The 19,089-nt window shown below is 43.7% G+C and overlaps 1 protein-coding gene across 1 annotated transcript in view; it reads right to left on the bottom strand.

The window, feature by feature from the left end:
- The window catches only part of TRIM54 (tripartite motif containing 54), a 540,134-nt gene that overhangs the window by 451,642 nt on the left and 69,403 nt on the right, over positions 1 to 19,089 (bottom strand). Inside the window, exon 2 of the mRNA XM_073673604.1 lies at positions 9,466 to 9,638. Coding sequence (XP_073529705.1) covers positions 9,466 to 9,638 — 173 coding nt within the window. The remainder of the gene's footprint in view (positions 1 to 9,465; positions 9,639 to 19,089) is intronic.

Here is a 19,089-nt window from a genome sequence, read left to right as displayed (position 1 = left end):
ACAGTGATATCACCGCTCTATGTCCTGGTGATCTGGGTGTAGTATTGATCACTATACTGACCTCTCACCAGTGATGTATATACAGTGATATCACCGATCTATGTCCTGGTGATCTGGGTGTAGTATTGATCACTATACTGACCTCTCACCAGTGATGTATATACAGTGATATCACCGATCTATATCCTGGTGATCTGGGTGTAGTGCTGATCATTATACTGACCTCTCACCAGTGATGTATATACAGTGATATTACCGCTCTATATCCTGGTGATCAGGGTGTAGTACTGATCTCTATACTGACCTCTCACCAGTGATGTATATACAGTGATATCACCGCTCTATGTCCTGGTGATCTGGGTGTAGTGCTGATCATTATACTGACCTCTCACCAGTGATGTATATACAGTGATATCACCGCTCTATATCCTGGTGATCAGGGTGTAGTACTGATCTCTATACTGACCTCTCACCAGTGATGTATATACAGTGATATCACCGCTCTATGTCCTGGTGATCTGGGTGTAGTACTGATCACTATACTGACCTCTCCCCAGTGATGTATATACAGTGATATCACCGCTCTATATCCTGGTGATCAGGGTGTAGTACTGATCTCTATACTGACCTCTCACCAGTGATGTATATACAGTGATATCACCGCTCTATGTCCTGGTGATCTGGGTGTAGTACTGATCACTATACTGACCTCTCCCCAGTGATGTATATACAGTGATATCACCGCTCTATATCCTGGTGATCTGGGTGTAGTACTGATCTCTATACTGACCTCTCACCAGTGATGTATATACAGTGATATCACCGCTCTATGTCCTGGTGATCTGGGTGTAGTACTGATCACTATACTGACCTCTCCCCAGTGATGTATATACAGTGATATCACCGCTCTATGTCCTGGTGATCTGGGTGTAGTACTGATCTCTATACTGACCTCTCACCAGTGATGTATATACAGTGATATCACCGCTCTATGTCCTGGTGATCTGGGTGTAGTATTGATCTCTATACTGACCTCTCACCAGTGATGTATATACAGTGATATCACCGCTCTATGTCCTGGTGATCTGGGTGTAGTACTGATCTCTATACTGACCTCTCACCAGTGATGTATATACAGTGATATCACCGCTCTATATTCTGGTGATCTGGGTGTAGTACTGATCTCTATACTGACCTCTCACCAGTGATGTATATACAGTGATATCACCGCTCTATATTCTGGTGATCTGGGTGTAGTACTGATCTCTATACTGACCTCTCCCCAGTGATGTATATACAGTGATATCACCGCTCTATGTCCTGGTGATCTGGGTGTAGTACTGATCTCTATACTGACCTCTCACCAGTAATGTATATACAGTGATATCACCGCTCTATGTCCTGGTGATCTGGGTGTAGTACTGATCTCTATACTGACCTCTCACCAGTGATGTATATACAGTGATATCACCGCTCTATGTCCTGGTGATCTGGGTGTAGTACTGATCACTATACTGACCTCTCACCAGTGATGTATATACAGTGATATCACCGCTCTATATCCTGGTGATCTGGGTGTAGTACTGATCACTATACTGACCTCTCACCAGTGATGTATATACAGTGATATCACCGCTCTATGTCCTGGTGATCTGGGTGTAGTACTGATCACTATACTGACCTCTCACCAGTGATGTATATACAGTGATATCACTGCTCTATATCCTGGTGATCTGGGTGTAGTACTGATCTCTATACTGACCTCTCACCATTGATGTATATACAGTGATATCACCGCTCTATGTCCTGGTGATCTGGGTGTAGTACTGATCTCTATACTGACCTCTCACCAGTGATGTATATACAGTGATATCACCGCTCTATGTCCTGGTGATCTGGGTGTAGTACTGATCTCTATACTGACCTCTCACCGGTGATGTATATACAGTGATATCACCGCTCTATGTCCTGGTGATCTGGGTGTAGTACTGATCTCTATACTGACCTCTCACCAGTGATGTATATACAGTGATATCACCGCTCTATGTCCTGGTGATCTGGGTGTAGTACTGATCTCTATACTGACCTCTCACCAGTGATGTATATACAGTGATATCACCGCTCTATGTCCTGGTGATCTGGGTGTAGTACTGATCACTATACTGACCTCTCACCAGTGATGTATATACAGTGATATCACCGCTCTATGTCCTGGTGATCTGGGTGTAGTACTGATCACTATACTGACCTCTCTCCAGTGATGTATATACAGTGATATCACCGCTCTATGTCCTGGTGATCTGGGTGTAGTACTGATCTCTATACTGACCTCTCACCAGTGATGTATATACAGTGATATCACCGCTCTATGTCCTGGTGATCTGGGTGTAGTATTGATCTCTATACTGACCTCTCCCCAGTGATGTATATACAGTGATATCACCGCTCTATATCCTGGTGATCTGGGTATAGTACTGATCACTATACTGACCTCTCACCAGTGATGTATATACAGTGATATCACTGTCCTGGTGATCTTGGTGTAGTACTGATCTCTATACTGACCTCTCACCAGTGATGTATATACAGTGATATCACTGTCCTGGTGATCTTGGTGTAGTACTGATCTCTATACTGACCTCTCACCAGTGATGTATATACAGTGATATCACTGCTCTATATCCTGGTGATCTGGGTGAAGTACTGATCTCTATACTGACCTCTCACCAGTGATGTATATACAGTGATATCACCGCTCTATATCCTGGTGATCTGGGTGTAGTACTGATCTCTATACTGACCTCTCACCAGTGATGTATATACAGTGATATCACCGCTCTATATCCTGGTGATCTGGGTGTAGTACTGATCTCTATACTGACCTCTCACCGGTGATGTATATACAGTGATATCACTGCTCTATGTCCTGGTGATCTGGGTGTAGTACTGATCACTATACTGACCTCTCACCAGTGATGTATATACAGTGATATCACCGCTCTATGTCCTGGTGATCTGGGTGTAGTACTGATCACTATACTGACCTCTCACCAGTGATGTATATACAGTGATATCACCGCTCTATATCCTGGTGATCTGGGTGTAGTACTGATCACTATACTGACCTCTCACCAGTGATGTATATACAGTGATATCACCGCTCTATGTCCTGGTGATCTGGGTATAGTACTGATCTCTATACTGTCCTCTCACCAGTGATGTATATACAGTGATATCACCGCTCTATGTCCTGGTGATCTGGGTGTAGTACTGATCTCTATACTGACCTCTCCCCAGTGATGTATATACAGTGATATCACCGCTCTATGTCCTGGTGATCTGGGTGTAGTACTGATCTCTATACTGACCTCTCCCCAGTGATGTATATACAGTGATATCACCGCTCTATATCCTGGTGATCTGGGTGTAGTACTGATCTCTATACTGACCTCTCCCCAGTGATGTATATACAGTGATATCACAGCTCTATGTCCTGGTGATCTGGGTGTAGTACTGATCACTATACTGACCTCTCCCCAGTGATGTATATACAGTGATATCACCACTCTATGTCCTGGTGATCTGGGTGTAGTACTGATCTCTATACTGACCTCTCCCCAGTGATGTATATACAGTGATATCACCGCTCTATGTCCTGGTGATCTGGGTGTAGTACTGATCTCTATACTGACCTCTCACCAGTGATGTATATACAGTGATATCACCGCTCTATATCCTGGTGATCTGGGTGTAGTACTGATCTCTATACTGACCTCTCACCAGTGATGTATATACAGTGATATCACCGCTCTATATCCTGGTGATCTGGGTGTAGTACTGATCTCTATACTGACCTCTCCCCAGTGATGTATATACAGTGATATCACCGCTCTATGTCCTGGTGATCTGGGTGTAGTACTGATCTCTATACTGACCTCTCACCAGTGATGTATATACAGTGATATCACCGCTCTATATCCTGGTGATCTGGGTGTAGTACTGATCTCTATACTGACCTCTCCCCAGTGATGTATATACAGTGATATCACAGCTCTATATCCTGGTGATCTGGGTGTAGTACTGATCTCTATACTGACCTCTCCCCAGTGATGTATATACAGTGATATCACCGCTCTATATCCTGGTGATCTGGGTGTAGTACTGATCACTATACTGACCTCTCACCAGTGATGTATATACAGTGATATCACTGCTCTATATCCTGGTGATCTGGGTGTAGTACTGATCTCTATACTGACCTCTCACCAGTGATGTATATACAGTGATATCACTGCTCTATATCCTGGTGATCTGGGTGTAGTACTGATCTCTATACTGACCTCTCACCAGTGATGTGTATACAGTGATATCACTGCTCTATGTCCTGGTGATCTGGGTGTAGTACTGATCACTATACTGACCTCTCACCAGTGATGTATATACAGTGATATCACCGCTCTATATCCTGGTGATCTGGGTGTAGCACTGATCACTATACTGACCTCTCACCAGTGATGTATATACAGTGATATCACCGCTCTATGTCCTGGTGATCTGGGTGTAGTACTGATCTCTATACTGACCTCTCCCCAGTGATGTATATACAGTGATATCACCGCTCTATATCCTGGTGATCTGGGTGTAGTACTGATCTCTATACTGACCTCTCACCAGTGATGTATATACAGTGATATCACCGCTCTATATCCTGGTGATCTGGGTGTAGTACTGATCTCTATACTGACCTCTCACCAGTGATGTATATACAGTGATATCACCGCTCTATATCCTGGTGATCTGGGTGTAGTACTGATCTCTATACTGACCTCTCACCAGTGATGTATATACAGTGATATCACTGCTCTATGTCCTGGTGATCTGGGTGTAGTACTGATCTCTATACTGACCTCTCACCAGTGATGTATATACAGTGATATCACTGCTCTATGTCCTGGTGATCTGGGTGTAGTACTGATCTCTATACTGACCTCTCCCCAGTGATGTATATACAGTGATATCACCGCTCTATATCCTGGTGATCTGGGTGTAGTACTGATCTCTATACTGACCTCTCACCAGTGATGTATATACAGTGATATCACTGCTCTATATCCTGGTGATCTGGGTGTAGTACTGATCTCTATACTGACCTCTCACCAGTGATGTATATACAGTGATATCACCGCTCTATATCCTGGTGATCTGGGTGTAGTACTGATCACTATACTGACCTCTCACCAGTGATGTATATAGAGTGATATCACCGCTCTATATCCTGGTGATCTGGGTGTAGTACTGATCCCTATACTGACCTCTCACCAGTGATGTATATACAGTGATATCACCGCTCTATGTCCTGGTGATCTGGGTGTAGTACTGATCTCTATACTGACCTCTCATCAGTGATGTATATACAGTGATATCACCGCTCTATATCCTGGTGATCTGGGTGTAGTACTGATCACTATACTGACCTCTCACCAGTGATGTATATACAGTGATATCACCGCTCTATATCCTGGTGATCTGGGTGTAGTACTGATCTCTATACTGACCTCTCACCAGTGATGTATATAGAGTGATATCACCGCTCTATATCCTGGTGATCTGGGTGTAGTACTGATCTCTATACTGACCTCTCACCAGTGATGTATATACAGTGATATCACCGCTCTATGTCCTGGTGATCTGGGTGTAGTACTGATCTCTATACTGACCTCTCACCAGTGATGTATATACAGTGATATCACCGCTCTATATCCTGGTGATCTGGGTGTAGTACTGATCACTATACTGACCTCTCACCAGTGATGTATATACAGTGATATCACCGCTCTATATCCTGGTGATCTGGGTGTAGTACTGATCTCTATACTGACCTCTCACCAGTGATGTATATAGAGTGATATCACCGCTCTATATCCTGGTGATCTGGGTGTAGTACTGATCTCTATACTGACCTCTCACCAGTGATGTATATACAGTGATATCACCGCTCTATGTCCTGGTGATCTGGGTGTAGTACTGATCTCTATACTGACCTCTCACCAGTGATGTATATACAGTGATATCACCGCTCTATATCCTGGTGATCTGGGTGTAGTACTGATCTCTATACTGACCTCTCACCAGTGATGTATATACAGTGATATCACCGCTCTATGTCCTGGTGATCTGGGTGTAGTACTGATCTCTATACTGACCTCTCACCAGTGATGTATATACAGTGATATCACCGCTCTATGTCCTGGTGATCTGGGTGTAGTACTGATCTCTATACTGACCTCTCACCAGTGATGTATATACAGTGATATCACCGCTCTATGTCCTGGTGATCTGGGTGTAGTACTGATCTCTATACTGACCTCTCACCAGTGATGTATATACAGTGATATCACTGCTCTATATCCTGGTGATCTGGGTGTAGTACTGATCTCTATACTGACCTCTCACCAGTGATGTATATACAGTGATATCACCGCTCTATGTCCAGGTGATCTGGGTGTAGTACTGATCTCTATACTGACCTCTCACCAGTGATGTATATACAGTGATATCACCGCTCTATGTCCTGGTGATCTGGGTGTAGTACTGATCTCTATACTGACCTCTCACCAGTGATGTATATACAGTGATATCACCGCTCTATGTCCTGGTGATCTGGGTGTAGTACTGATCTCTATACTGACCTCTCACCAGTGATGTATATACAGTGATATCACCGCTCTATGTCCAGGTGATCTGGGTGTAGTACTGATCTCTATACTGACCTCTCACCAGTGATGTATATACAGTGATATCACCGCTCTATGTCCTGGTGATCTGGGTGTAGTACTGATCTCTATACTGACCTCTCACCAGTGATGTATATACAGTGATATCACTGCTCTATATCCTGGTGATCTGGGTGTAGTACTGATCTCTATACTGACCTCTCACCAGTGATGTATATACAGTGATATCACTGCTCTATGTCCTGGTGATCTGGGTGTAGTACTGATCTCTATACTGACCTCTCACCAGTGATGTATATACAGTGATATCACCGCTCTATGTCCTGGTGATCTGGGTGTAGTACTGATCACTATACTGACCTCTCACCAGTGATGTATATACAGTGATATCACCGCTCTATGTCCTGGTGATCTGGGTGTAGTACTGATCTCTATACTGACCTCTCACCAGTGATGTATATACAGTGATATCACCGCTCTATGTCCTGGTGATCTGGGTGTAGTACTGATCTCTATACTGACCTCTCCCCGGTGATGTATATACAGTGATATCACCGCTCTATGTCCTGGTGATCTGGGTGTAGTACTGATCTCTATACTGACCTCTCACCAGTGATGTATATACAGTGATATCACTGCTCTATATCCTGGTGATCTGGGTGTAGTACTGATCTCTATACTGACCTCTCACCAGTGATGTATATACAGTGATATCACCGCTCTATGTCCTGGTGATCTGGGTGTAGTACTGATCTCTATACTGACCTCTCACCAGTGATGTATATACAGTGATATCACCGCTCTATGTCCAGGTGATCTGGGTGTAGTACTGATCTCTATACTGACCTCTCACCAGTGATGTATATACAGTGATATCACCGCTCTATGTCCTGGTGATCTGGGTGTAGTACTGATCTCTATACTGACCTCTCACCAGTGATGTATATACAGTGATATCACTGCTCTATATCCTGGTGATCTGGGTGTAGTACTGATCTCTATACTGACCTCTCACCAGTGATGTATATACAGTGATATCACTGCTCTATGTCCTGGTGATCTGGGTGTAGTACTGATCTCTATACTGACCTCTCACCAGTGATGTATATACAGTGATATCACCGCTCTATGTCCTGGTGATCTGGGTGTAGTACTGATCACTATACTGACCTCTCACCAGTGATGTATATACAGTGATATCACCGCTCTATGTCCTGGTGATCTGGGTGTAGTACTGATCTCTATACTGACCTCTCACCAGTGATGTATATACAGTGATATCACCGCTCTATGTCCTGGTGATCTGGGTGTAGTACTGATCTCTATACTGACCTCTCCCCGGTGATGTATATACAGTGATATCACCGCTCTATGTCCTGGTGATCTGGGTGTAGTACTGATCTCTATACTGACCTCTCACCAGTGATGTATATACAGTGATATCACCGCTCTATGTCCTGGTGATCTGGGTGTAGTACTGATCACTATACTGACCTCTCACCAGTGATGTATATACAGTGATATCACCGCTCTATATCCTGGTGATCTGGGCGTAGTACTGATCTCTATACTGACCTCTCACCAGTGATGTATATACAGTGATATCACCGCTCTATGTCCTGGTGATCTGGGTGTAGTACTGATCTCTATACTGACCTCTCTCCAGTGATGTATATACAGTGATATCACCGCTCTATATCCTGGTGATCTGGGTGTAGTACTGATCTCTATACTGACCTCTCACCAGTGATGTATATACAGTGATATCACCGCTCTTTATCCTGGTGATCTGGGTGTAGTACTGATCTCTATACTGACCTCTCCCCAGTGATGTATATACAGTGATATCACCGCTCTATGTCCTGGTGATCTGGGTGTAGTACTGATCTCTATACTGACCTCTCACCAGTGATGTATATACAGTGATATCACCGCTCTATGTCCTGGTGATCTGGGTGTAGTACTGATCTCTATACTGACCTCTCACCAGTGATGTATATACAGTGATATCACCGCTCTATATCCTGGTGATCTGGGTGTAGTACTGATCTCTATACTGACCTCTCACCAGTGATGTATATACAGTGATATCACCGCTCTATATCCTGGTGATCTGGGTGTAGTACTGATCACTATACTGACCTCTCACCAGTGATGTATATACAGTGATATCACCGCTCTATATCCTGGTGATCTGGGTGTAGTACTGATCACTATACTGACCTCTCACCAGTGATGTATATACAGTGATATCACCGCTCTATATCCTGGTGATCTGGGTGTAGTACTGATCACTATACTGACCTCTCACCAGTGATGTATATACAGTGATATCACCGCTCTATATCCTGGTGATCTGGGTGTAGTACTGATCACTATACTGACCTCTCACCAGTGATGTATATACAGTGATATCACCGCTCTATATCCTGGTGATCTGGGTGTAGTACTGATCTCTATACTGACCTCTCCCCAGTGATGTATATACAGTGATATCACCGCTCTATATCCTGGTGATCTGGGTGTAGTACTGATCTCTATACTGACCTCTCACCAGTGATGTATATACAGTGATATCACCGCTCTATATCCTGGTGATCTGGGTGTAGTACTGATCTCTATACTGACCTCTCCCCAGTGATGTATATAAAGTGATATCACCGCTCTATATCCTGGTGATCTGGGTGTAGTACTGATCAGTATACTGACCTCTCCCCAGTGAGTTATTTACCTGGATGACTCTTGCTTGTAGATGTCTATGATGTTTTCCACCAGTAGATTCCTTTGTAGCCCGTACACTCCATGTCTGTCCAGGACGACCTCATGTCGACATGAGGGGCAGCGGAATCGACCTCCTGATGAGACGGTGCTGGAACCTCGTGACTGCCAAAGAGGATTTGAAGCCTACAGAGACAATCAGGGACTGCGTCAAGAATCATGAAAGGTCTGAGCTGGGTGTCAGATCTGGACATTAGTGGATAGAAGCCGAATGTACCTAAGGTCATATAGAAGCTGTGACAGATAATTGTCCATTAACCCCTTAAGCCCCGCGGGTGGTTTGCACGTTAATGACCGGGCCAATTTTTTCAATTCTGACCACTGTCACTTTATGAGGTAATTACTCTGGAACGCTTCAACGGATCCCCCTGATTCTGAGATTGTTTTTTTGTGACATATTGTACTTCATGATTGTGGTAACATTTCTTCAATATGACTTTCTTATTTGATTTCTAATTTTTTCAGCAAAATTTGCAAAACCATTTTTTAGGGACCACATCACATTTGAAGTAACTTTGAGGGGCCTTTATGACAGAAAATACCCAAAAGTGACACCATTCTAAAAACTGCACCCCTCAAGGTGCTCAAAACCACAATCAAGAACTTTATTAACCCTTCAGGTGCTTCACAGTAATATTTGGAATGTGGAAGAAAAAAATGAACATTTAACTTTTTTCACAAAAATGTTACTTTAGACCCCAATTTTTTTATTTTCACAACAGTAACAGGAAAAAATGGACCCCAAAATTTGTTATGCAATTTCTCCGGAGCACGCCGATACCCCATATGTGGGGGAAAAGCCCTGTTTGGGCGCACGGCAGAGTTCGGAAGGGAAGGAGCGCCATTAGACTTTTTAAATGTAAAATTTGCTTTAATAATTAGCAGACGTCATGTCGCGTTGGGGGAACCCCTGATGTGCCTAAACAGTGGAAACCCCCCACAAGTGACTCCATTTTGGAAACTAGACCCCTCAGGGATCTTATGTAGATGTGTGGTGAGCACCCTGAACCCCCAGGTGCTTCATAGAAGTTTATAACATGGAGCCGTGAAAATCAAAAAAATCAAACTTTTTCCACAAAAATGATCTTTTAGCCCCAAATTTTTATTTTCACAAAGGTAAGAGTAAAAAATGGACCGCAAAAACTGTTGAGCAATTTCTCCTGAGTAGCCTGATACCCCATATGTGGGGACAATACGGTGTTTGGGCGCACGGCAGAGTTCAGAAGGGAAGGATGGCTGTGAGACTTTTTGAACGCAAAATTGTCTGGAATCGAGAGCAGACGCCATGTCGTGTTTGGAGAGCCCCTGATGTGCCTAAATAGTAGAAACCCCCCACAAGTGACCCTATTTTAGAAACTAGACCCCTCAAGAATTTTATCAAGGGGTAAAGTGAACATTTTGAACCCAATCAGTTGACACCCGGCGGCGATTGCCCCGCACCGCTTGTGTGCGGGCACAATTGCAGTGCACATAATAGTACGTACCTTGTCCAATAGGCCCAGGTCAGTACGACGTACTATTACTGAGCACATCAGAAAGGGGTTAAACCATCTCTGTAATAACACCTTTGTATTCTGTTACCCCTGTATTCTGTTACCCCTGTATTCTGTTACCCCCTGTATTCTGTTACCCCTGTATTCTGTTACCCCTGTATTCTGTTACCCCTGTAGCCTGTTACCCTCTGTATTCTGTTACCCCTGTGTTCTGTTACCCCCTGTATTCTGTTACCTGTGTAGCCTGCTACTCCTGTATTCTGTTACCCTATGTATTCTGTTACCCCCTGTATTCTGTTACCCCCTATATTCTGTTACCTCTGTAGCCTGTTACCCCCTGTATTCTGTTACCCCTGTATTCTGTTACCTCCTGTATTCTGTTACCCCCTGTATTCTGTTACCCCCTGTATTCTGTTACCCCTGTATTCTGTTACCCCCTGTATTCTGTTACCCCTGTATTCTGTTACCCCTGTATCCTGTTACCCCTGTATTCTGTTACTCCTGTATTCTGTTACCCCCTGTATTCTGTTACCCCCTGTATTCTGTTACCCCTGTATTCTGTTACCCCCTGTATTCTGTTACCCCTGTATTCTGTTACCCCTGTATTCTGTTACTCCTGTATTCTGTTACCCCTGTATTCTGTTACTCCTGTATTCTGTTACCCCTGTATTCTGTTACTCCTGTATTCTGTTACCCCTGTATTCTGTTACCCCCTGTATTCTGTTACTCCTGTATTCTGTTACTCCTGTATTCTGTTACCCCCTGTATTCTGTTACCCCTGTATTCTGTTACCCCTGTATTCTGTTACTCCTGTATTCTGTTACCTCTGTAGCCTGTTACCCCCTGTATTCTGTTACCCCCTGTATTCTGTTACTCCTGTATTCTGTTACTCCTGTATTCTGTTACCCCTGTATTCTGTTACCCCTGTATTCTGTTACCCCCTGTATTCTGTTACCCCTGTATTCTGTTACCCCTGTATTCTGTTACTCCTGTATTCTGTTACCCCTGTATTCTGTTACCTCTGTAGCCTGTTACCCCCTGTATTCTGTTACCCCTGTATTCTGTTACCCCTGTATTCTGTTATCACTGTATTCTGTTACCCCTGTATTCTGTTACCACAGTATTCTGTTACCCCCTGTATTCTGTTACCCCCTGTATTCTGTCACCCCTGTATTCTGTTACCCCTGTATTCTGTTACCCCTGTATTCTGTTACTCCTGTATTCTGTTACCCCTGTATTCTGTTACCCCCTGTATTCTGTTACTCCTGTATTCTGTTACCCCCTGTATTCTGTCACCCCTGTATTCTGTTACTCCCTGTATTCTGTCACCCCTGTATTCTGTCACCCCTGTATTCTGTTACCCCTGTATTCTGTTACCCCTGTATTCTGTTACTCCTGTATTCTGTTACCCCTGTATTCTGTTACCCCCTGTATTCTGTTACTCCTGTATTCTGTTACCGCCTGTATTCTGTCACCCCTGTATTCTGTTACCCCCTGTATTCTGTTACCCCCTGTATTCTGTCACCCCTGTATTCTGTTACTCCTGTATTCTGTTACCCCTGTATTCTGTTACTCCTGTATTCTGTTACCCCTGTATTCTGTTACTCCTGTATTCTGTCACCCCTGTATTCTGTTACTCCTGTATTCTGTTACCCCTGTATTCTGTTACCCCTGTATTCTGTTACCACAGTATTCTGTTACCCCCTGTATTCTGTTACCCCTGTATTCTGTTACCCCCTGAATTCTGTTACCCCTGTATTCTGTTACCCCCTGTATTCTGTTACCCCCTGTATTCTGTTACCCCTGTATTCTGTTACCCCCTGTATTCTGTTACCCCCTGTATTCTGTTACCCCTGTATTCTGTTACCCCCTGTATTCTGTTACCCCCTGTATTCTGTTACTCCTGTATTCTGTTACCCCTGTATTCTGTTACCACAGTATTCTGTTACCCCTGTATTCTGTTACCCCTGTATTCTGTTACCCCCTGTATTCTGTTACCCCTGTATTCTGTTACCCCCTGTATTCTGTTACTCCTGTATTCTGTCACCCCTGTATTCTGTTACTCCTGTATTCTGTTACCCCTGTATTCTGTTACTCCTGTATTCTGTCACCCCTGTATTCTGTTACTCCTGTATTCTGTTACCCCCTGTATTCTGTTACCCCTGTATTCTGTTATTCCTGTATTCTGTCACCCCTGTATTCTGTTACCCCCTGTATTCTGTCACCCCTGTATTCTGTTACCCCCTGTATTCTGTTACTCCTGTATTCTGTTACCCCTGTATTCTGTTACCCCTGTATTCTGTTACCCCCTGTATTCTGTTACCACTGTATTCTGTTACCCCTGTATTCTGTTACCCCCTGTATTCTGTTACCCCCTGTATTCTGTTACTCCTGTATTCTGTCACCCCCTGTATTCTGTAACCCCCTGTATTCTGTTACCCCTGTATTCTGTTACCCCTGTATTCTGTTACCCCCTGTATTCTGTCACCCCCTGTATTCTGTAACCCCCTGTATTCTGTTACCCCTGTATTCTGTAACCCCCTGTATTCTGTTACTCCTGTATTCTGTTACCCCCTGTATTCTGTTACCCCTGTATTCTGTAACCCCCTGTATTCTGTTACTCCTGTATTCTGTTACCCCCTGTATTCTGTTACCCCTGTATTCTGTTACCCCCTGTATTCTGTTACCCCTGTATTCTGTTACCCCTGTATTCTGTTACCCCCTGTATTCTGTTACTCCTGTATTCTGTTACCCCCTGTATTCTGTTACCCCTGTATTCTGTTACCCCTGTATTCTGTAACCCCCTGTATTCTGTTACTCCTGTATTCTGTTACCCCTGTATTCTGTTACCCCTGTATTCTGTTACTCCTGTATTCTGTTATCCCTGTATTCTGTTACCCCCTGTATTCTGTTACCCCCTGTATTCTGTTACCCCTGTATTCTGTCACCCTTGTATTCTGTTACTCCTGTATTCTGTTACCCCTGTATCCTGTTACCCCTGTATTCTGTTACCCCCTGTATTCTGTTACCCCCTGTATTCTGTTACTCCTGTATTCTGTCACCCCTGTATTCTGTTACCACAGTATTCTGTTACCCCCTGTATTCTGTTACCCTGTATTCTGTTACCCCCTGTATTCTGTTACCCCCTGTATTCTGTTACCCCCTGTATTCTGTTACCCCCTGTATTCTGTTATCCCTGTATTCTGTTACCCCTGTATTCTGTTACCCCTGTATTCTGTTACTCCTGTATTCTGTTACCCCCTGTATTCTGTTACCCCTGTATTCTGTTACCCCTGTATTCTGTTATCACTGTATTCTGTTACCCCCTGTATTCTGTTACCCCCTGTATTCTGTTACCCCTGTATTCTGTTATCACTGTATTCTGTTACCCCTGTATTCTGTTACCCCCTGTATTCTGTTACCCCTGTATTCTGTTACCCCCTGTATTCTGTTACCCCCTGTATTCTGTTACCCCCTGTATTCTGTTATCCCTGTATTCTGTTACCCCTGTATTCTGTTACCCCTGTATTCTGTTACTCCTGTATTCTGTTACCCCCTGTATTCTGTTACCCCTGTATTCTGTTACCCCTGTATTCTGTTACCCCTGTATTCTGTTACCCCCTGTATTCTGTTATCACTGTATTCTGTTACCCCTGTATTCTGTTACCCCTGTATTCTGTTACCCCCTGTATTCTGTTATCACTGTATTCTGTTACCCCTGTATTCTGTTACCCCTGTATTCTGTTACCCCTGTATTCTGTTGCCCCTGTATTCTGTTACCCCTGTATTCTGTTACCCCTGTATTCTGTTACCCCCTGTATTCTGTTATCACTGTATTCTGTTACCCCTGTATTCTATTACCCCTGTATTCTGTTACTCCTGTATTCTGTTACCCCCTGTATTCTGTTACCCCCTGTATTCTGTTACCCCTGTATTCTGTTACCCCTGTATTCTGTTACCCCTGTATTCTGTTACCCCCTGTATTCTGTTACCCCTGTATTCTGTTACCCCCTGTATTCTGTTACTCCTGTATTCTGTTACCCCCTGTATTCTGTTATCACTGTATTCTGTTACTCCTGTATTCTGTTACCCCCTGTATTCTGTTACTCCTGTATTCTGTTACCCCTGTATTCTGTTACCCCCTGTATTCTGTTATCACTGTATTCTGTTACCCCTGTATTCTGTTACTCCTGTATTCTGTTACCCCCTGTATTCTGTTACCCCTGTATTCTGTTACCCCTGTATTCTGTTACCCCCTGTATTCTGTTATCACTGTATTCTGTTACCCCTGTATTCTGTTACTCCTGTATTCTGTTACCCCCTGTATTCTGTTATCACTGTATTCTGTTACCCCTGTATTCTGTTACCCCCTGTATTCTGTTACCCCTGTATTCTGTTACCCCTGTATTCTGTTACTCCTGTATTCTGTTACCCCCTGTATTCTGTTACCCCTGTATCCTGTTACCCCTGTATTCTGTTACCCCCTGTATTCTGTTACTCCTGTATTCTGTTACCCCTGTATTCTGTTACCCCTGTATTCTGTTACCCCCTGTATTCTGTTACCCCTGTATTCTGTTACCCCCTGTATTCTGTTATCACTGTATTCTGTTACCCCTGTATTCTGTTACCCCCTGTATTCTGTTACCCCCTGTATTCTGTTACCCCTGTATTCTGTTACCCCCTGTATTCTATTACCCCTGTATTCTGTTACCCCCTGTATTCTGTTACCCCCTGTATTCTGTTACCCCTGTATTCTGTTACTCCTCTATTCTGTTACCCCTGTATTCTGTTACCCCCTGTATTCTGTTACCCCTGTATTCTGTTACCCCCTGTATTCTGTTACCCCTGTATTCTGTTACCCCTGTATTCTGTTACCCCCTGTATTCTGTTACCCCTGTATTCTGTTACCCCTGTATTCTGTTACCCCTGTATTCTGTTACTCCTCTATTCTGTTACCCCCTGTATTCTGTTACCCCCTGTATTCTGTTATCACTGTATTCTGTTACCCCCTGTATTCTGTTACCCCTGTATTCTGTTACTCCTCTATTCTGTTACCCCCTGTATTCTGTTACCCCTGTATTCTGTTACCCCTGCATTCTGTTACCACAGTATTCTGTTACCCCCTGTATTCTGTTACCCCTGTATTCTGTTACTCCTCTATTCTGTTACCCCCTGTATTCTGTTACTCCCTGTATTCTGTTACCCCTGTATTCTGTTACTCCTCTATTCTGTTACCCCCTGTATTCTGTTACCCCCTGTATTCTGTTACCCCCTGTATTCTGTTACCCCTGTATTCTGTTATCACTGTATTCTGTTACCCCCTGTATTCTGTTACCCCTGTATTCTGTTACTCCTCTATTCTGTTACCCCTGTATTCTGTTACCCCCTGTATTCTGTTACCACAGTATTCTGTTACCCCTGTATTCTGTTACCCCCTGTATTCTGTTACCCCCTGTATTCTGTTACCCCCTGTATTCTGTTACTCCTGTATTCTGTTACCCCTGTATTCTGTTACCCCTGTATTCTGTTACCCCCTGTATTCTGTTATCACTGTATTCTGTTACCCCTGTATTCTGTTACCCCTGTATTCTGTTACCCCCTGTATTCTGTTACCCCTGTATTCTGTTACCCCCTGTATTCTGTTACTCCTGTATTCTGTTACCCCCTGTATTCTGTTACTCCTGTATTCTGTTACCCCTGTATTCTGTTACCCCCTGTATTCTGTTATCACTGTATTCTGTTACCCCTGTATTCTGTTACTCCTGTATTCTGTTACCCCCTGTATTCTGTTACCCCTGTATTCTGTTACCCCCTGTATTCTGTTATCACTGTATTCTGTTACCCCTGTATTCTGTTACCCCTGTATTCTGTTACTCCTGTATTCTGTTACTCCTGTATTCTGTTACCCTCTGTATTCTGTTACCCCTGTATTCTGTTACCCCTGTATTCTGTTACCCCCTGTATTCTGTTACCCCTGTATTCTGTTACCCCTGTATTCTGTTATCACTGTATTCTGTTACCCCTGTATTCTGTTATCACTGTATTCTGTTACCCCTGTATTCTGTTACCCCTGTATTCTGTTACCCCCTGTATTCTGTTACCCCTGTATTCTGTTACCCCTGTATTCTGTTACCCCCTGTATTCTGTTACCCCTGTATTCTGTTACCCCTGTATTCTGTTACCCCTGTATTCTGTTATCACTGTATTCTGTTACCCCTGTATTCTGTTACTCCTGTATTCTGTTACTCCTGTATTCTGTTACCCCCTGTATTCTGTTACCCCTGTATTCTGTTACCCCTGTATTCTGTTACCCCCTGTATTCTGTTATCACTGTATTCTGTTACCCCTGTATTCTGTTACCCCTGTATTCTGTTATCACTGTATTCTGTTACCCCTGTATTCTGTTACCCCTGTATTCTGTTACCCCTGTATTCTGTTACCCCTGTATTCTGTTATCACTGTATTCTGTTACCCCTGTATTCTGTTACTCCTGTATTCTGTTACCCCCTGTATTCTGTTACCCCTGTATTCTGTTACCCCTGTATTCTGTTACCCCCTGTATTCTGTTATCACTGTATTCTGTTACCCCTGTATTCTGTTACCCCCTGTATTCTGTTATGACTGCATTCTGTTACCCCTGTATTCTGTTACCCCTGTATTCTGTTACCCCCTGTATTCTGTTATCACTGTATTCTGTTACCCCTGTATTCTGTTACCCCTGTATTCTGTTATCACTGTATTCTGTTACCCCCTGTATTCTGTTACCCCTGTATTCTGTTACCCCCTGTATTCTGTTACCCCCTGTATTCTGTTACCCCTGTATCCTGTTACCTCTGCATTCTGTTACTTCTGTATTCTGTTACCCCCTGTATTCTGTTACCCCTGTATTCTGTTACCCCTGTATCCTGTTTCCCCTGTATTCTGTTACCCCTGTATTCTGTTACCCCTGTATCCTGTTACCCCTGTATTCTGTTACCCCTGTATCCTGTTACCCCTGTATTCTGTTACCTCTGCAGCCTGTTACCTCCGTATCCTGTTACCTCTGTATTCTGTTACCCCTGTATTCTGTTACCCCTGTATCCTGTTACCCCTGTATTCTGTTATCCCCTGTATTCTGTTACCCCTGTATTCTGTAACCCCCTGTATTCTGTTACCCCTGTATTCTGTTACCCCTGTATTCTGTTACCCCCTGTATTCTGTTACCCCTGTATTCTGTTACCCCCTGTATTCTGTTACCCCTGTATCCTGTTAACCCTGTATTCTGTTACCCCCTGTATTCTGTTACCCCTGTATTCTGTTACCCCCTGTATTCTGTTACCCCTGTATTCTGTTACCCCTGTATCCTGTTACCCCCTGTATTCTGTTACCCCTGTATTCTGTTACCCCCTGTATTCTGTTACCCCTGTATTCTGTTACTCCCTGTATTCTGTTACCCCCTGTATTCTGTTACCCCTGTATTCTGTTACCCCCTGTATTCTGTTACCCCTGTATTCTGTTACCCCCTGTATTCTGATACCCCCTGTATTCTGTTACCCCCTGTATTCTGTTACCCCCTGTATTCTGTTACCCCTGTATTCTGTTACCCCTGTATCCTGTTACCCCCTTTATTCTGTTACCCCTGTATTCTGTTACCCCTGTATTCTGTTACCCCCTGTATTCTGTTACCCCCTGTATTCTGTTACCCCCTATATTCTGTTACCCCTGTATTCTGTTACCCCTGTATTCTGTTACCCCTGTATCCTGTTACCCCTGTATTCTGTTACCCCCTTTATTCTGTTACCCCTGTATTCTGTTACCCCTGTATTCTGTTACCCCCTGTATTCTGTTACCCCTGTATTCTATTACCCCTGTATTCTGTTACCCCCTGTATTCTGTTACCCCTGTATTCTGTTACCCCTGTATTCTGTTACCCCTGTATTCTGTTACCCCCTGTATTCTGTTACCCCTGTATTCTGTTAACCCCTGTATTCTGTTACCCCTGTATTCTGTTACCACTGTATCCTGTTACCCCTGTATTCTGTTACCCCCTGTATTCTGTTACCCTCTGTATTCTGTTACCCCCTGTATTCTGTTACCCCCTGTAT

This window comes from Phyllobates terribilis, unplaced genomic scaffold, assembly GCF_046119375.1.
Source record: "Phyllobates terribilis strain yellow unplaced genomic scaffold, ASM4611937v1 Scaffold_3__8_contigs__length_932513732, whole genome shotgun sequence".
Taxonomy (NCBI): domain Eukaryota; kingdom Metazoa; phylum Chordata; class Amphibia; order Anura; family Dendrobatidae; genus Phyllobates; species Phyllobates terribilis.
The sequence above is the reverse complement of the archived record's forward strand: the minus strand, read 5'-3'. Positions and strand labels throughout refer to the sequence as shown.